The 20,954-nt window shown below is 34.3% G+C and overlaps 1 protein-coding gene across 2 annotated transcripts; it reads right to left on the reverse strand.

Annotated features, from left to right (window-relative positions):
* Positions 1 to 642: 642 nt before the first annotated feature.
* Positions 643 to 20,944, reverse strand: LOC128217715 (protein MCM10 homolog). Of its 2 annotated transcripts, XM_052925055.1 has the most exons (25): positions 20,820 to 20,944; positions 19,365 to 19,396; positions 18,304 to 18,420; positions 17,144 to 17,224; positions 16,451 to 16,558; positions 16,016 to 16,048; positions 15,045 to 15,407; positions 13,781 to 14,395; positions 13,275 to 13,382; positions 12,929 to 13,063; positions 12,036 to 12,222; positions 11,690 to 11,855; positions 11,048 to 11,206; positions 10,075 to 10,202; positions 8,691 to 8,771; positions 7,952 to 8,044; positions 7,318 to 7,476; positions 5,960 to 6,045; positions 4,645 to 4,859; positions 4,253 to 4,382; positions 3,826 to 3,971; positions 3,170 to 3,283; positions 2,614 to 2,762; positions 2,080 to 2,122; positions 643 to 1,657 (listed from the first exon to the last, which is right to left on the reverse strand). In XM_052925055.1, exons 2-25 carry the CDS (start codon positions 19,369 to 19,371, stop codon positions 1,556 to 1,558), a joined length of 3,525 nt encoding a protein of 1,174 aa, XP_052781015.1. In that variant the 5' UTR covers positions 19,372 to 19,396; positions 20,820 to 20,944; the 3' UTR covers positions 643 to 1,555. The 2 variants fall into 2 exon arrangements, with proteins under 2 accessions (XP_052781015.1, XP_052781013.1); XM_052925053.1 differs by lacking the exons at positions 19,365 to 19,396; positions 20,820 to 20,944 and having other exon boundaries at positions 18,304 to 18,433.
* Between the last annotated feature and the right edge of the window lie 10 nt (positions 20,945 to 20,954).

Here is a 20,954-nt window from a genome sequence, read left to right on the forward strand (position 1 = left end):
TGTACAAGATTACCCAAGGAAGCTTCCTGTCAAGTTTTATTAATTTGGACTGGTAGTTTTAGAGGAGATGTTTTTAATAGCAAAACAGGGAGTCGGCCATTTTGCTGTTGTCGGTGTTAATCAATCGTGACCCCTTGTTGTATTATTGTAGAGTGACACCCAAGGAAGCTTCCTTTGAAGTTTCATTGAATTTGGCCAGGTAGTTTCAGGGGAGATGTTTTTAAGCAGTTGTTGACGGACTGACGGACTAGTCCGACTGACGGACGGACGACAAAGACCAATCACAATAGCTCACTTTGAGCTAAAAAGTTATTGCATTAGGCAATTAATCAGATATTGGTATATTTTGAAATTTCAAGGGCTACAGGACCAGCCTGAGGGTTATGTGATCTCAAACTCGGTCAAGATGTTATGTCAAAAATCATTGTCACCAAGTTTGGTAAATTTTGGATAAGAAATGCCCAAGTCAGAAAACAGAAATGGGAATTTGTTCAAACTAGACCTGTGAATATGTTCAAATTGGGCCATCACTCTGGAGTTATAGAGCGATATCTTTTCTGTTAATCGAAATCAGTCGCTATTTTTCTTATTATTCAACCTTCAAAAAATAAACATGAACAAAATGATCTATAAAACATTTTATTGTAAAAGGCCATAGATCAGAAATGACAGTCAATATTTGTATCAGAGATATATACAATTACTCTTATTTAATATTATAATTTAATTTACAACACAAAATTTAAAATGTACACAAAATATAGTACAAATTCTAAGATAATAATCAATATTTACATACATGTACACTGACAAATAAGTATTATCATTACATACATGTACCCTAACAGTTAGAGCCCATAATTTAACTGCAAGATAATTCAGCTGTTTTCCAAGGCAAATGAATAACTCTATTAAAACATGTCAATGTGGAATATTCTTTCATTTGCCCCCTAATATAACTTGACAAATGCACTACCAGCTGATTCCCTGAAGTTCTCAATACACCAAGGGACATAACTCAACAAGCATTTATGACCACAGTGATGAGACTTGGTAGACATGTGTGAAGTTAATATGAACAAAGCTTCCAGGTTTGACGAGATTGGCCAAAAGCTTTTTTTGATACACAATACCTCCACTTTTAACAAGTAAAACACCATACTGATATATCTCTAATCATACAATTGTGCACTATTCTATTTCAATAACTTAGCTACATCTTATTTGTTATAGTTTTTTTTATATCCCACAATTCAATGAGAGTCAAGATTTTATTTTAAAAGGTATTCATTCAGTAATGAATTCATTGCAGAATGTTGCAATTACAATCATCTATTTCATTTCTATATCTAACATAAACCTGTATCTAGGGAATATCACACTTGCAACTTTGTCGTCAGTGATACCAACTACATGACACTTCCTCCATATAATTACATATTTAAGCACTAACTTTTGTCTAAATTATAAACACCTCACACACGAGGAAATCACTGATATCAGCTTGCCATGTACTAAACATTAGGCAAGGGTATGTAAGGGTCCCCCCGAACAATCATGCGTTGAGGAAGGACTTCCCCCCAAGGCTGCCCAGATATTTCTGCTCATTTCCACGTAGACAAAGCTCCTCTGATTCCAATGTTGGGCCTTTCTTTTCCTAGAATAGAAATCAAGAGATATAGTCAAATTATTTGTGATCAAGTTCTATGGACAACATTTCCTTACAGTAAACCCCGCGTATAATGAATTCATAGGAACATTGATTTCTTTGTTATATATCCAGAATTTGCTGTTTAACTAACAATTTCCATACAAAAGATATATGTATATCAAACGAAAATCTACCAAACAAAGTAAATTCTGTGTTATAATGTATAAAGTTTTAGTTATTAAAAACTGTCTCCCTATTTTTTATTTAATGCAAATAACTATTGTTCTTTGCAAAGTTGAGTATATGTGTCTATAGATATTATATGTAGATGTGTCTATACATATGTGTCAAATCAACCTAAACGTAAATGAATGTGATAAATGCACATTCATACAGACACTGAATTTGGAAGCTAATCTAAAGTGTACCTGATACATGGACACCCTTTCAAAGTTGAAACTCCCACAATCTCTGTAAATAAAGATAATCACACAAATTATACACCAATCTTTCATGAATTATGTATGCATTATGCACAGATTTTGCATGAAATTAATTGCAGTTTTAAACAAACACGACATAATACTTGAGGCTTTGAGCTACCTTCCCCCACTCCCCACGAGAAATTGTCTTACAAATAGGAAAAAAGCTATTTGTTATAAAAGTTTTAATTTAGTAGAAAAAAACTGCATACTTGAAAAGTCTTTGTCAGCATTTTTATAAGGCATAAGGTGGATGTTTTACATGTAACATACTTGCAAGCCTTAGTCGGCATTCTATTTTTAAAGCATAAGATGCATGTTTTACATGTAGCATACTTGCAAGCCTTTGTCGGAATATTTTTATTAAAGCATAAGGTGCGTGTTTTACAAACCCACATGTGCCAAAGCTGGGAATCGAACCCACTGCGCTAACCAGACAACCACAAAAATGATATGTTGCATGTTTATAAATATACATACTTGCAAGCCTTTGTTGGCATTTTATCAAAGCAGATGGTGCGTGTTTTGCATTGTTTACACTTGAAGAACCGCTGCGTTCCTTTACTCTTCACAAAATTATGGTGCTCCTTCTTGCACCGATCATGAAGGCTCTTGCTCCGATATTTACACTGTAATTGAAATTCATGCACAACTATCATACCTGATCAAAATAATGCTTGAAATAGTCTCAGCTATATTGAAAGTGTTAAGGCTATAGACCATAATTATTAAAGTCATTATCATAAATAGTTTCCATGTTATAATTAGCAATAAAGGTTTGCATGTTTTTATTAAGACCACAACAAGAACCAAGGCTTTTACAAAACGTATGTCCTTCAAAAGAAAAACAAGCTACAATCAACTGAACCATTCACATTTAATTAAACTAAGACGAGAGGCATAAATATTAGCTCTAAGCTATCTCCTCAATCCTTAATTATTATGTATGTATTTGCTTAATGTACTTATATAGAATAAATACTGTTTAAACCAATTATACTTTCACATAAAGCTGTAAAAAAGGAAGGCTTCTTACCTCTAAACATTTATAGAGGGTGACATCCATTTCCTTGATCGAGGCCATTTTATCTTCCATCCGTTCCCTCTGCTCCAGCTTGCCAAAATATCGCTCCTCTTGCTCAGCCTCAGCCTGAATTACGGGCAATAAAAGGGGTTACTTGTCAGGGGCCATAAAATCGTTACATCTGTTAATGGTGACCCCTATGTCCTTGATCCTTTATCTGATCAAACAAGCATTTCATTTTATAGAGGCCACTTTATATTTCATTTGTTCTCTCTATTCCAAAACACAGCCCCTCAAGTTTAGCCTCAGCCTAATATAGGGGCAGTTAAAAAGGTTGTGAGCCTGTAGCCATAACCTCAAAAAATAATTAAACAATAAATTACAATGTGAAACAAAGCAGTAAGCAAGGCTGCTGTATGTTTGGATCACGTCTTAAGCAGCTGCTGTACCCCAGTACAGTTCAAGTCTATATCAGATAACTGACTGACTTATTAATCTTCTTGTCTAGTAAGTATTATTTCATTTCAAACAAACCTCACATACGGCCAATTAGTGCTTAAATTTCTTCTTTAGCTGCTGTTGTTTCAGAACAATTCAAATCTAAATCACCAAAGAGCTTGGAAGTTTGACCTCATCGTCACATAAGTATTGTTTTACATCATCCATACCTCAGCTAGAGCTCCTGTGTGTTTGGATTTCTTCTTGAGAAGCTGCTGTACCTCAGGGGAGTTCAGGTCAAGGTCACCTAGGAGCTTGGACTTCTTCTTCGGAGGCTCTTGGGCACCAGTTGAAGTTGACGGACATTCGTCATGGTCTACAAGAATTGTATAAATAACAAGTGGACCCAATTGAATACTCTATATATATATCTATAAATAAGATCATTTTAAACTTAACAATATACATTTCCACTTTTCTAAAGGGTAGATAAATCTTCATTCCTAACACCAAAAAACTTGAGGTCCCACTAAAGTATTTACCACAAAACGCATAAAACTACGTAAAGCCTAACCTTATCGGTTTGAAAAAAATATATGGAGAAAAAAAAAGCACAGCAGAAAAGCAAGGCACAAGACTTCTCTTATCTCAACATACCCATATCATCTGCCACTCTCTTCTTAATTTTCTCCTTGGCTTCGGGTGAGAGAAGTTTCTTTTGCACCACAGCGTTTGGATCTTCTTTGGAGATTCCTCCTTTGGCCTTGATCTTGGCTATTGCTAGTTGCTGAAAATTGAGGGTAAGAAACAAGTTCCATGACAATTTACATTTATATCAAATCAGTTAAAACATTCTTAATTTATTATTTCTTAATAATTTGAAAGTGGTATAGATGATCTTAACTTACATGATTTGAATTATCTTTTAAAGTTCCATATGATCTGAATACAATATTTGACAGAATTTTAATAGTGTAAGACTCTGCCTCGACAACAATATCTTAGCTATGACAATACCTCAACTTTTCTGCTTAAAAAATCATTCTTACCTTTGCAAACTCCAATGCCACACTGCCTTTCTTCTTAACAGGGACGTCCAAGGAGAACTCCTGACCCGCAGAAAGGCCCTTCCCTATAGTCGGTACCACTGACAGTAGCTCCTTCTGACGTTTCTGTTGTACTTGTTTCTGCTGCAAGTCTTTCTTATGACTCTGCAGTAGGTCTAGGGCAGATTTGGATGGTAATGGTTCCTCACCATCTTTACCTACAAGATAAGGTTATGTTATTTCTTGGAGCCAATTTTTTTACCAGATTTAATAGATCAGTTGACAGCTGTGCAGGTTATGTATAATTTCAATCACGCTGGTAGTTGGTGTAGTTACTTTTTCATTATACCTCTAGTTAATTTGACTTTATAAAATTACCTATATTTATCAATGATTATTCCGTAATGCCTATGTTATAATTTTAAATATTACCCTAGCGACCAGTCTAAAAAAAAGATTTCTTGCTTTTTCAAGGATCTTGGCGCAATAGGTGCTCATAAAATTAAGTTAAACATCCATGTTGGTAGATGTGAACATCTTAAATTAGAAATTGAAATAAAACAGTAACAGTTGACCACATGACATCGTAAGAACATGGGAAAAATTTAATTGTTCAATAGCTGATACGATCTTATTGACTCCTTGTCAAATCAAACACCATAAATTCACATGTAACTGGTGTTAACAACATTGTCCTGTATAATAAAATAAATATCAGATGCTAGAAAGGGCGAAACCATATATTAACCTTCCAAACGCCTCGGCTGACATTAACTTTCACAGGTTAACATGCAACAAGTATCATGCTAATACAGGAATATCATTCTAATTATATGCACACTACTTATGGTAATATTATAATATTATAAGTAAGAGCTCTGCTTTATAATAAATGGTTACCATTCTAATATGACATATGACAGAGCTTTCAATGATTTTGGGCCAAAAATCAGTCAAATTCCCCACTTAAAAAGAATATGATGATCAATTTCTTTCCCAAATATTGTGTCTAAAAGCCACTTTAGGCAAGTCAGACAAAAAAAACACTACCCTGTAAATATATACTTTTTTGGCAAACAAAATGCTGTCAATGAAATCCATTTATTATTCATGTTAATGAGATTGTCTGTAAGTTAACAATTAATTATTTTAAGCATTTCCTCAAGTTCTGTAAGTCAGCAATTAATTAATTCAATCGTTTCAGGAATTCTGATTAGTCAACACTGAAAAAACTCAAACATATTCTGAGTTTTGACAATCAACAATGAAGAAATTCAGTCATTCCGTCTACAATGAAGTAGTTCAATCATTTCCTTACCACTAAGGGAGGCAGTTGCGTCTTTCTTTACAAGGTGTTTGACAAAATTCATGGAACCAGCAGAGGGCACAGATAACATGGACAGCCTGGAACATACAAAGTAGTGTACATGGGAAATCAATCTTGTAGTACACATTTAAATTATCAAGGGAGATAACTGATGTCCTGACTCTCCAAAAGGAGTTGCATGATGTAGGTTGTACAATTATCTGAAAATGTAGGTATTAAAATATATAAAATATAGTGTTAACTTTAATGTCCTGGAAATTTCATGGCAAAACAATAGTTGCCATAGAAACATGCCAAATTCCCCCAATGTTGTATTGACGTATAAGGGCGATCTTGACCTTTTGAGAGAGAACATGAAAGCTATGTTTGACACACTTTTCCATACAGTGATACTGCTGTACATTTCTGTGAAGTTTGATTGAAACTTAAATAGAATTAAGTAAGTTGAGACATGATAGAAACAGACAAAAACATGGACGGGCTGACGGACAATGATACCAAGACAAAGAGTACAACAGTAGGTGCACAAGGACATGAACCCTCAAGCAGTTTAGCTAAAACTATACAAATTGGACGTTTCTCCTGTCGGGGAGGAACGCAATTTTTTCTAGTCAACGTCATAAAAGATGCATTAATCTCACAATCAATAAAAGTCATATACTGACAAAGACCAAGTTTGAAGACCCTACATCAAGATATTCTAAAGTTATTGATCAGAAACTAAAGAGTTACACCCATGATGAGTCTGCCATGCTGCTTCGAAGTCAATACAACACACAATATTAATGACTTGCTACATAAATGCACATTGTCACTGTGGACATACAAGTATTATACCAAGTTTCATGTTAATATCCAATGTTTGTGGGGTTTTTCTCATTTTGGCTGTAGTTTTTGATAAGACTCCACCAGCCAGAACATTCACAAAAATTAACCTTTAATTTGGATTAACTAGCCCAAATTCTTATACATTCTTTGCATTTATTTCTTTCATCAAGCTCTTCTATATAAAATTCATGATTTCAAATTTCCCTGAAAGTTTTTTACCAGTGCACGGCTTATGGGCTTGTGTCAACCGCTGCCAGATACTACAATGACTACAACCATGATGACGACAAAAGCAAAATCACAAAACCTTTAAACTACGGCGTAGCTGCTGAAACAGCAATATGCAACTGTCTAACATTGGTTGCAGAAGAGAAAAAAAATCTGCAAAAAATTACAGAACTGATGAAAAATTGGAAGGCAAAGGGGAGTAACACCATTGATTTCATAGCTGGAAGAAAACATCCAAATGTGCCTAGCTAGGCCTTTGAAAACAGACTGCCTAATATAACCCCAACACTTACAGTTGTTTGTCCTTCTCTTCCAATTTCTGTATCCGAAGTTCATCCTCCGGTTCCAGTTCATGCAGGGACATTGTTGTAATCTTCCCTGCAGACTTCTTCGAGTCGAATGATTGAAGCTTTTTTAATGACATCATGTCCTTAGGTTTCTTGGATTGTTGTCTAAAAAATGTTTCAACTCTTCAGTTTGTGAAATGACAAAACCTAATTTTCTCCAAACATCCCTTATAACAGAATCAGCACACCATTTTTGGTTTGGTATAAATTGTGTAATATTCTATTTTCAAAGAGTTTTGAGGCTTGTCAAGGTAAAAATGTATTTGAGAATAAAAAGAAAAACTACTTTTTGTTTCATAAAATCTTATTTAAGTAAGTAATTTTTCTAAATGAAATAAGATACTTAAGTGAGTTACACTTACTTTTCTTGAGAAAATGGGGCCAGATTTTAATTTAGTCAGCCACTATCTGAACATCAAACTACAAAGTGCCATCATGTGTTTAGGGTTAAAGGCTTGCATTCTTTTTTTAATAATTCAACAATATTCAGGCTGGTAAAATATCACTCAGGCTGGTATTTTGTAAATTTATCTGACCTCCTGGCATGATAATTTCAGAGGTCTTAGTTAATTTTGCTAACCTATTTGTGCTGTATGTATTTCCTCCGTAGAAGAAACAACCGTCCTTGTTGGTTCTCTTTCCACCACCAAACGCCTTCGGTGTCACTCCAGTGCTGAGAGAAAGAATATGCATTACACATTCACTCGATAAAAAAGTAAAAACAATATTCAGTAAACTAAATCATTAAGTTTAATATAGTATAGGCATTATATTAGGACACATTGTTATAACTTTATCAGTCAGCAAAACTCATCCAATTTATTATAAAACTTAAATATTCTTAAGATTCATTCTCAGGTGTTCAAACAGCTGATAATTGCCAATCCTGAATAATAAGTGAGTGTCTGGGAGAGTATTGGGGATTCATGCCAAAAGGTTAAGGTGCTGAGACATATTTTGAAATGTTTCTGAAGTCACATATATTTATTTCAAGTTATTTCCTATTGCTTTTGATGGTAATATCCGAGCAAATTCAAGCATAACAACTGTATAATAGTCCAAAGTGAAAAGCTCTCAATCCAGAGTTCAGGATTTGTCATGAACATTAGAAAGCCTTCTTGCATTCTTATGAATGACTTTGAATTTATTATAGAAATCAATAGCATCTTTTGTTTGGTGAATTTAATTGCATTTGCCTTTTAAATTGCATTTGTCTTTAAGCAAATATACATAGACAGTAATTATTCATAGCCATGTACACTCTCTAGTAAAACATGTAATTAAGACGGCATGCAACAAGCACAAATACAATCTAGTACCTAGCCTGGAGTTCCTGGCGTTTGGCGCTTGACTTCTTGTACATGGACTGGACATGGTATGTACAATACTCGCCCTGCATCCTGCAACACCACACACAGATACCGTATATGATTGGTTAACGAATTGTACTGTATATAATACACAATTAATTCTCATGGGATAAATAGTCTATAGAGTCTGGCTGCATATTGTAAAAAATTGGTAACAATCTGACCATGAAAATTTGTGAAAGCAATACAAATCCGATATATTTTTGTAGCTTGTCTGTCATTCTATGATTTGCCTAAATTTCTGTTTTTAGACTACTGTGAAATCATTAATGTTCGTGGGCATGAAATTTCGTGGTTCGCCGAAAAAAAACAATTTCGTGGGTACTTAAATTCGTGGATTTTCATTTTTGAAAAAAAAAATCGAAGATGCGATCGTCCTAGATCGTCTGCATAATATCCACGCGCTGGCCCGTGATTTTCGTCTTCTACGTCACTCGGTTTATGACACTCGCAATTGTGGTACGACATGCCAATAAGTGCATATACCCATGTCACTTATCGATTTAATTGGGAATAAAGGTAATAAAAGAAGATGTACCCTGATCATAAATACAGATAGGGGAAGCCATTTAATGCTAATTAAGAATTTTGCAAACTGTGAAAACACCGAAAAGGTGCGTATATTGTCACGTTCGGTGCTTAGTAACCTTCAATGTACTAGTAATCGATTAATTATTTCATTAAATAAAAAAATCGAGTACAGACACTCATCACGCACATCTTGTAAACTTGGAGATTTTCATTAACAGCACACGTGCTTATAACTGTCATTTGCTGCATAAAACACATTTAATTGATTTGGTTCATTATTTGTTAAAGGCAGTTATAATATATTAACAGAATAATGATCGTAAGTTATACAGTGAGACAGGTTTTAACACACTATACTGCGACCTCTGTAAATAATATACTAGAGTATGTACGTAACAAGGCACTTGAAAAAGTGAATAAAGGGTTTATATTTCGTGGGATCTTGAATTCGTGGATCACCCAACCCACGAAAACCACGAACATTAATGCCCCACGAACATTAATGATTTCACAGTAATTTGATTAGTTTTTGTGAACATTTAATTTCTTTACAAGATGCTGCTTGGACTGGTTGATGTTTATAACTACCAATTACCAAATAACAAAAACAGGGGTTTGACATGGATTTCTATTAACTGGGGGTCATGGCTGACAAATGGGGAGTCTATAGTAGTTATATATCCCTATAGATTGTTTACACTGAATAAAGATATAAATTAAGGGTCACAGGGATGAAAAGTAGGTTAAAAATCAGAGTCCTTAACTTGAAAGGGTGATTCAGGGAAGTCCATGCAAGACTCACTTGTTGATAAATGATGAGCAGGGTGAGCCCGCTTTAGTTGTGGCCCGACATCTACCAAGGTCCTTGGAGAAACCCATTATAAGTAGCTGCTGAGGGTGTTTTATAGTGATTGCAACTTCTGACTGGATCTGAAATAAGTGCAATGTTAAAGGTGAAAAGTGAATACAGGGTCCACATTCACCAACATCCTGGTTTGAGACTCAGACTCAGAAATGGTAGAATTAAAATGGTACAAACTATCTTCAATATAACTATTTTGACAAAAGATTACCTAGATAAAAGATTAGTAGGTAATACATGCAATTTTTTAAAATAAACAGCAATGTTTTACCATTATTGCTCTTTAAATACCAGATGTATGTAGTGAAAATAAGATCTCCACTTTTGTGCCTTCAATCTCAAACCTAAGAAATTAGTGAATATTGGGCCAGAGTTGTTCTTTTCACATTCTTGCCATAGATAATTTGGGGTATATGTTTTTTTTGCTAATGCCTTCATTTGCATGCATAATGTTAATTTTAAAAACATTGAGATATGTAAGGTTTTTTTTCCACTTTTAAGGAAATAGTGGTGGGCCCTTTGATAGGGTTAAAATAATCTTATTGTTTTAATGATACCAAGAGAAATATTTGACAGTCAAAATTTTTAATTCTATAGAGAAGGCAGAAGGATCAATGTTACTTTATGGCCACATTTTAAATAAGTATTGAAGTAAAATGAATTTGTTAAATACAATTTTGCGAAGTATGCAAGTTACATTTACAAATTATTTAACATTTACTAATCAAGTTGGACATAAGTGGAAAATTCTTAAGAGTTCAGGAGGCAGAAACTTTCATATTTCAGGGGTAAATTTCCAACATTGATGTCAAGGTAGTTCACACTTCCAGTTTTGAATTCTTCATGAAAGCCCTGTTAACCCCTAAATTACCAAACATGTGTTTTATACATGTCTCAGTCTTCGTAGTCTCACCTTTTCTGCCTTGTCCATCACAGAGGGATTCAACAGCCCGACCACAATACCCAAGTCATTCTTCCAGTGATCCTTGTATACATTACCAAACAGAAAGAATGTCACAGTTTTCTCACATGATTGTAAATCACTCAACTTCCATATACAAAAGGTTTTGCCCTGAAAAACAAGTTTAAAAGAATAAGATGAAATGCACTGATTCTGTGTACTAAGGTGTTACATGCTAAAAAGAACAGGCTAGGTGGGTAGGGAACCCAATTTATTTTAAAAACGATTTTTTTGTATTAACATTGATGTTGACAAGAGTAACACAACACAAGAACATGGGGTAAGCACATACTTAGGTTTGGATGGGTTTAAGTTTTTGTTCTCCCAGAAGGGCAAATACTCTCGCAATCTCAAATCTCAAGGTTTAGGCCATAATTCCACTGAAAGTTGGCTTCTAGAATGCTTGGACTTTATGTTCATTCAAGTTGTATCAATAGCTCACCCGTGTGTTAGTATGCATGTGTATGTGCATACAATTCAAGATGCTATATTTATTATGAGGTCTTAGTACAAGTCAGTCCTAACTCCATATCAAAATAGAAGAAGTTACACTTGTCATGCTCTGAGACCGCCAATACAGTCTCTCCAACTAACCGCTGCAGATTGTCTGGGCTCTGTCTTATGCACGACAACCCCCATGGTGACCCAGTTGTCTTTTTGCAGGTCAGCATTCCCAGGATTTGACAGAAGACGGCTTATCTTCATCATGTTCCTTCCATCCATCTTACGTTTGAACTCAGCCATGGAAATTCGAGGATTTCTGTGAATATAGATGAAATACAACTACATATGTTTTATGAGTTTCACAGTGCCATTTGATGCCATTACTTAATCATTGTCAAACATTCTTGTTTAAATAAATAATTCGCTCAGTTTTAAACTTGCGAAAAGTCGCGAATATGAAACTATTCCTTAATTCAACTAATTAACAGTTACATACACGATTCTAATGCCGCAGAACGGATCCGTCACTGATTCACGTTCATCTTCTTTCACTAGACTGGTTGTTTTCGGCATGTACTCGTCCCGCAGTCGATATTTCCCACTGACTGTACCAGTCTCTGGGTTCAGCTTTGGGCCTTCTTGTTTTTGGACTGGAGGGGGTCTTTTAGGCACTGTACTTGTGTCTTAAAAATAAATAGTATTCAATGCAATATTATTATGTAATACACTTAAATTGATTAAGGGTCCAGTGGTCTAGTTACTATAAAGTGTTTGCCTCTCACCCAAGAGGTCGTGGGTTTGAATCCAAATCTTTCACTTGACCTCTGTAAAAAGACACCAGTACTAGTTTCTATCCACAAAACAGATCGAGAGGAATTCATGATAGTTAAATTTATACTGTCTTCACAAAGGAGATCTTATAAGATAGTATTAACTCCACTTAAATGATTCTTAAAATTAGTATGTTAACAAAGTTATTCTACATTTCTTTTTTCTAACTCATTGTGGCTTTAGTACAATACACACAGCCATACATTACTTTAAACATGATATATTAAACAATGTTTCTGAAGAAAATTATGATGACTTATACTCAGTCACTCTCGTTGGCAAGAGTGTGGTCTTGTGTTGTGGGGGAAACTCGAGTACCCGGAGAAACCCACTTGTTGGGCTTGGTGACCAGTTACCAAACCTACATATTGATGCAGCAATGTGAAACTATCTGACAGATGTCAATCCTGCATTGATGACTTTATTTTAGAAAATCAATTGTTGATGCCAGTTTCACGTAACACTAAACATTTAAACAAAAGTGATCTCATAAGTCTTAACATTCAGCCAGGACGAAAAACATCCCTTAAAAGGTAAGACTTCAATGTAGTAACAAACCTGTCCATCTGGACATGACTGGTTTCTTGATCGTGGTGGGGTCAAAGTTAGGAGCATGGGCTTGCCTCTGTCTCTGGCCTGACACAAGGAGCTTTTTCATTTCCTTGCCTTCTTTGCTTAACTGAGACTTCTCATCTGAAATATATGATGACATATTTAGAGACTTGCATTTATTAATACTTCCACAGCTTGTCTTGACCAACAGAGGTTCATAGCTGGGGAGTAAGCCTGCCTTTAGATCATGTGTCTTCCTAATCACTATTGTCAGATTCCCCGAATATTACCTTGGCATTCTTCCAACTTGTTAAATAATTTAACCTGCTAGCAAAAACATGATGACACTTACCTCCAGCTAAGTCATCCCAATCGCTGTCATCAGATTCCCCAAATAATGTCTTTGCATTGACTTTCTCCGTTGGTCCGTTAAAAAATGGATTGTCCTCCTCAACAGGATCTGAAACATGTCCAATGAGAGAAGGGTTTTTACATTTTATCAACCTGTATTGTAGTAATGAAATCATGAAACCAAAACGCGGAAATGTAAGTGTTTTACACGTATGAAAATATTCTATTATTAATTTATACTCAATTGTTTTTCAATCTCTGGTAATCAATAGTAAAATATGGTCCAAATATCATTAACACTACATTAAATATTTGAAATTAAACAGTTACTGCAAAGCATCCTTTTTGTCTGACCTAAAAAAGGTTAATGCTGAAGAAAGGGGTTCATCTTAAGTATAAATGTTTGGTACATATGTATATGTTTAAAATAATGTAATGTCATTATAGAGAGATTGAACAAAAAATTCTCACTATTTATCTTATTTTCAAAACCTCTCAAAGCCATACCTTCAGTTTTGGAAGCCAACTTTGGCTTGGATCCATAAAATGTTTTCTTATCCACTTTTTTTGAGGCACTATTTTCATTAGCAGATTTTCTATCAGAATGTCTGTCTGAAGTTGATGAAGATTGTTTCAACAACTTTTGTTCATCTCTATTATGAGTCTGATTAGTACAAATTTTAGGACTATGACTTTTGGATGATGATTTTCCTTTCGGAGTACATGAGGCAGATGATTTTGACTTATGAGTTGAAGAATTGCTTGATTGATGTTTTGGAGAGTCTTTGTCTATCCGTGAGTGATGTTTTGAAGGTTCCTTGTCTGTATTTGAACGTGGTTTCGGAGATTTGATATCTGTCCTTGAATGCTGTTTTTGTGGATCTTTATCTGACCTTGAACTGTGTTTCGGAGATTTATTATCTGCTATTAAACGCTGTTTTTGCGACTCAATCTTTGATTTAGAGTGCTGTTTTGGAGACTCTTTTCCTGACCGTGAATGTGGTTTGGCCGATTTCTTGTCAACTTTTTCTGTACTTTTCTTTTCATCTGTGTTTTGAGATTTTGATGCATTCAGCATCTCCTGAAGCTCTTTCATTCTCTTAGACATTGCAGCCATTTCATCTGAAAACAGAGATGGCATAAGGAATTGAAAATGATGTATGTTAAACTGCAATTTATAAGAGATTTTCATTAAATTGTGTTATGTCTCTAATATGATGTTTGCAATATTGTCGTATACTTTTTCAATATTCTTTCTCTGCACGCCAAACTCTTTGAAAAGATACCAAAGTAATATGCGATGACCACACATCCAAAATACATATTATTATATATATCATATTCAAGCAGCGAATAGTATGTGCATTATCTTTTTTAGTTTTTGTGTCTTCAATACCATTATATCCATATTACCAGTATATTATGCTATTCATTAAGCAAATATTTCTTGCATAATTCTAGTAAGTCAGTAGGGGATAAAATAGAAATGGTTTGATTCAGGTCTAAATTCAGAAGCATTTTAAATGCAAGTGCAAATTTTAATAATAATTATTTTAATTGCAGAATATAAGCATAACACTTTCTTCTAAATAAATAAAACAGTAAAAAGCAGGCTATTTCTTGAATTTACATTTTAACAGATGATGGTTCAGTTTTTTTCTTACAAGCCTCATAATAAAATAAGATGATCAAATACTCGTACTATCCCGCATTGAAACTAAATACAGTAATTTGGAGAAAAACAAGATGCTAAAATGAATCAACTTTTTACCTAATATAGACTGACTGACATTTCCCTCATCCGCAGTTTCACTGTCTGCCTTTGGACCATCTTTACTACCTTCATCAGGATCATCATCATCATCTTCCCTTTCATGCGCTGTATCTTCACCCTCAGACATTCTTTCATCCATGTCTAAATCATTTTCTGATTCTTCAGCATCATTCTTAGCATGTTCTGCTTTGTTACTTAAACAATGGCTATCCACTATTTCATTTGGTTTAGTATCATGCGTTTTATTTTCTGCTTCATCATCATCATCATCATCTGGAGCAGAAGGATTATCAGCTGGTTCTGAGATTGACTGAGACATTATTTCATCCATTTCTTTGAGGTCAGCATCATCAATTTCATCTGAAATGTACCAGTATAAATGACAACCCCGGTAGCTTTGGTTGCATACATTTAATAAAAGAAAGGTTGCATGACACAATGGTTACATTACTTGTTCAACTAGCCACACATATACGTACATATAAATGTTTTAATTGAGGGTTTTATAAGTTGTTTGCTAAAGGTTACTTAAAAACTGGACTATTTAAGCCACTAGGTAGCGCTGGGGCTGGTTTTCATGGTATTTTAACATGCCTCACATCTAAGAGCCCTTTCTTCAAATAGTGACTAACCAAGAAGTATTTTGCCTAAAAAATTTTTATATTTGATACTCCCATAAATCATTTCAGGCATACTATTGAACACATCATTCTAAACTTTTGCAATGTACACATACATGGATGATGTAGTGCACAAAAGTAATCCACGAGTACACTTATGGCATACAAGTTGTGTTTAACAAGTTTCCTCATCATGCTGGTACACTCAATAGTTGAGAACAAGTTTCAACTCCTAAACCTTTTTATTGGTAAGTTTTACTTTTTATATTTTTAAAACTGTTCTTAAACACAGCTATAATTATTTTCAACTAGAAATAAGTAATTTAAAGACAGTAAAGTAGTTTTTACCATCAAAATCATCATCAAACAGTCCCCCATCGTCTGAAAAATAAACATTCCAAGCATAACAAATCAGATCAAATGAACATGATTTTAGTTTTGTATTTGTACGTTTTTACGCATAATTTTGCAAAAATTTGAAAAACTGCTAAAAAGGGGCATTTAACTCAATAATTAATAGGAAAAGAAATGGGTCTTGGTGTAAATGTGCATCAAAATACATTTAGCACCTTAGGGTTATTCCAGTAAAACATATAACCCACGGTGGGAAGGCAATTATTTCAATAGTATATCGGTGGGTGCCTTTTTTCGCTAATCTGGACCCAAAAGGATAAATTTGCTTTTGTAGGGAAATGGTATATTATTCAAAGTGCCTTTTCCCCTGGGGTTATATGTTTAAATGGAATAGCCCTTATCTGGATTGCTGCTAAATCAACATTGTACCTTCTGCGTCCTTTTGTCCTTTTTCATTTTCCCCATTAATCTGTTCCTCAACGTCATCATCAGAGGCATCCAGGAAAGCTTCTATTTCTGCTTGACTACAGTCATCACCTGAATCAAGATAAAACAGATATGAGATATAAATTCAAATTTACTGGATTACATAGAAGGAGAATTTGCTAGGCTAATAGTGCTGATTGATATATTTATAATGCACAAGCTTTCTCGAGCGATACCATTTATGTACAATGTAAATTAAGGGGCTGCATTACAGATGCTTCTTATGTTGAATGTTAACCATTTTCTCAAATCTGACATTATTCTTAACTGTTTTATTCTTAAGGAGACAAGCTATGCTAAAAGCATACTTTCCAATTAACATACAGGAACAACTGTGGGGTTTTTTAACTTTAAAATCTAAGTTTCTGCAAGAAATATAACATTTTAAAAATTACCACTGAAGATAAAATATTAGAAATATCTTAAGTTGCATCATTAATTTGGCCCAATTATGTATTGGATTCGTAGACTGCCTTGGATCTCTAAATATTGTCATTCATCCGTAACTTGCAATTGAAACTGATTCTGCAATAACAGTTTGTGTCTAAAAGTTAAACAGATACAGATTTCTAACAATAAATCTATTAAGTTTGAAGACATTCATTAACATACATTATAAAAATCAAAATGTCACACCTTTTTCGGTATTGTCATCATTTTCATCTTCATCGGATGCTTGCAAGAAAGCTTCTATTTCATCCTGATTTATCACCCCATCTGAAATACATTATAAATAAAATCTCCAAAGGAATTTGAATATCAACAGTTGTCATCAAACAATGCATAGCCTTTATTTGAAATATGAAGTCAAGAAACCGTTTATGATAAAATAACTAACACATTGCATTCTTTTTTTTAAAAAACCAATGAATCCTCCAGAAATGATGTCAGCTTTACTGCAATATAAACACACCTACGCTTCCATTAAATTTCAAGGAAGTTTCGAAAAAGAATACTACATGCATGATATGGACTAAAACTTCAAAAAATAATTCTATTGAAGTTAATGGACTTTAAAGGGACTGTGTCACAGATTGGCACCAAAAAAAGTTTTTTTCTGTAACAAATCTCAGGACAATTATCTGATAGAATGTGTTATGCTTTGATATCATAATTGTAAAAAAAGTACCAAAATGTAAAAAAAAATTGTGTCGGAGACCGGGTTCGAACCTGCGTCGCCAAAATTGAAGTCCAGCGTCTTACTGACTGAGCTATTAAGGCTTATTCTAATCAGGTGGCATAAATTGATAATTAAGCTATACACCTACCTCGGTAATATCAAATGATAACACCGACTAGTCAATCACGCATAAGGAATGAATTCTACCTGGTAGACATACCCAGTAATCTTTTTTAATGGAAAAATACGAAATAACTGCTAAACTTGAATAAATTGTAAACTATGTGGTACTTCAGTTAGTAAGTTTCAATTCATTGTACACATCAATGCCAAGTTTATGTCATTTTTCGACAAGTTTTTTTTTCTTCGCTATTTTATGACCTTTAAGATCCATATTTTAGCACTAAAATCCAAATTGATGGCATGGAAAATTCATACTTCTGGTTTCAAATTCTTAATGAAAGCTCTGGAGCTAGTGGTTGAAATTAGCGCTTGCAAGCCCTGCAATGGTTAAAATGTCTTCTGGGCTAATTAAATAATGGAATTTATATAGCTGTACCTGTCAGAAGTTTTTAAGTCGAAGAATTCAGACTTTCATCCAAAAAAATTATTTCAATCTGTCAGGAACCAAAACTCCCTTGTGTCTTACCACAATTAACTAATTTAATTAACATACCTTTATTTGACTTCTGAGGTTCGGCCACCTCACTGCAATCTTTAGGAATCCCCGGGACCGGTTCATCACAATCAGAATCCTCTAAAAAAGCTGTAAGCTCTTCCAAGTCACATTCATCTGGAACAGACATTGCAAAATAATTTTGCCATACCGAAAACTTATATTCAATACCTTTTGTTCTTTGTCTAAATTCAGATTTTTACAGAATAAATTACCCGAGACCCACTTAAATTTTACTAGGGTTGACTGATGGATCGGTGTGGTAAGTTCTGCAGTACTGTTCTTAACATAAATGTTGAGCAGACAGTTTATACACAACGCAAGTCAATGCCAAATTGATTCTATGCTTGGCGTCAATAGGGTGGATAGGTTTTCAACATTTTCTGCCTCCAAAACGAATGAAAAAACATTTACTACATTGTACACTCAAAATAAAGCACAATACTGATTTCCTAAAGCTGAGTTAATAAAATAAAAAACATACTTGTATGAGTTAAGAGATATTTTACAGACTCAAGTTCAATTTGTATTTGTATTGGAAATGTGTGTACAGCATAAATATGGTACACAGAAAGTTCAATTTGGATAATGACCATTTATACATGCAGACTAGAATACCAGTGGACGTTCATTCATCCATACAATTTGTACAATGAATCATGTTGATACCTACTGTATACATGCGTGCAGGCAATATTTATTTACTACATTTAATTAGCAGCATTGTTTCATTTATTTCATCCCGTTAACATTTTAACAAAAATCAGTAAACATGGGAGCCTTAGTCTACATGTAGATTACACTGATAATTACAAAATTAATTCTCTTAATTAGTGTTGTTCTGATGATTGATCATAAGCAAAAATCAATCCAAACAGTCAACATTGACGTCTTTCAATATATAGTGAACATTTGTCTTCATTCACTTCCCTTAAACTTCTTACAAAAATAGTATTGTTTTCATTTTAAATTCAAAACTGTGTTATTAATATGCTAGATAAATGCTAGATATAGGATCCTAAATTGATCATAAAAAACTTGAAAAGTTCAGCCATACTTACCTGCCATGTTTAATTTAAGTCTTCCAGTTCGCCTGTAAAATACAGAAGGTAGTTCTCAAATTTAACAATATATTTTTTATCTAAATGTAACAGTTTGGGTCAAAGTTAAAATGTGACTATATCATGCACCAGTCAATTCTTACCACGCCCCCCTCCCCAGGTCTTGGGTGATAGCGGGGGAAATGGGCAGTGTTTTTACCTTCCAGGTGGGCCTGCAGTGCTGAGTGAATGTGGTAGTTTTGTTTTTGTACCAAAAATAGCTGGGTATGGGCCTTCCCTAAGATGTCCTCGGGATGCGGTGGCATTCGGCGAGATTTTACTGGCAGTTTGTCCTCGCAGGGCGGGGCTTTTATCTGGGATTGGCTGGATTTATAGTCTAGGTCCCCGTTATTTCCCTGGACCCGGGGGGGCCTTGGTTACAATTGACAATAGGCAAAATAAATCTTAAACCCCATTTTTTTCACCTGTTCTGCTTTTTCATTGAACGTAAATACTATAGCACATATTTGTACTTGAAACATTTTATCTGTGGTCCTGCTCTAAATGCTATGGACTTATAAATTTATGGCTTGTAGTTTATACACATATCAAAATATAGAGTTTGGCATAGACTGTCATGTTCAGAGTTCCCACTTACTTTTTTTACAAAGGCTAAACTTACCCCCAGGTACAAAAATTGGGGTAAAATGCAATTTTTGGGAGTATGAAATAAATATTTTATATTTTTTTATTGAAAAGTTACATTATAACAAATTGTTAGTTTTGTATTTGTATTTCAATCCCTGCGCATTGAAAATGTTTACAACCAGTTATAAAAACTGTACTTTTCCTATACTTTTTGTATTCTGTTATAAGAATGTCAAACAATGCAGATGGAATTCCCATGCGTAGATTGGTTACAAGGTTTTGGCGTAGATTGGTTACAAGATTTGCTGCTTATCATTCATTTCACCAGGCGTAAAAAGTTATAACCTGTCTACATTGAAATGACGTCACCAAGCAGAATCTGCAGTTGAGCCAATCAATACTAGATAGTATTTGTCATGTCTATTTTCAGAATGTGGTGTGGGATTCCGATGGAATTAATATTTGCCCCCCATGATTTTCGGACGCGCGTGATCTCCTACCCGGTGAAAAATGTTCCCATGATTTTACTTTTTTTTGATAGATTTTTTTTAGCTATTGTTTACTTTTCCCGCAAATATTGTGGTTTGAAAATTAGTCTTGTTGAAGCCAAACATTCAACAAACAACAACAGATTTACGAAATATTTTACCCGAGTGGGAACTCTGCATGTTGATTTAAATTAATAATGCTGGAATTCTCCTTGTCTTGTTCAATTGTTAACTATCCATATGTTTTCGTACAACTGCTTAGCAAAATTGACATGAAGCCTATTTGTAGGTGCACTAAGTTGATTGAAATTCGGACAAACACTTGAAAAAAAATAACTACCTGCACAAATATGGAGCTGTGATTAGCTACATCTCTAGTATAATAACGAAATATGCTTTAACAATCACATTCTCTCATCGATCACTTCATTTAAGTCACTTATACTTAGGAGTACAATAAGTTGTTACCTATTTC

Source organism: Mya arenaria, chromosome 14, assembly GCF_026914265.1.
Source record: "Mya arenaria isolate MELC-2E11 chromosome 14, ASM2691426v1".
NCBI classification, from domain to species: Eukaryota; Metazoa; Mollusca; class Bivalvia; order Myida; family Myidae; genus Mya; species Mya arenaria.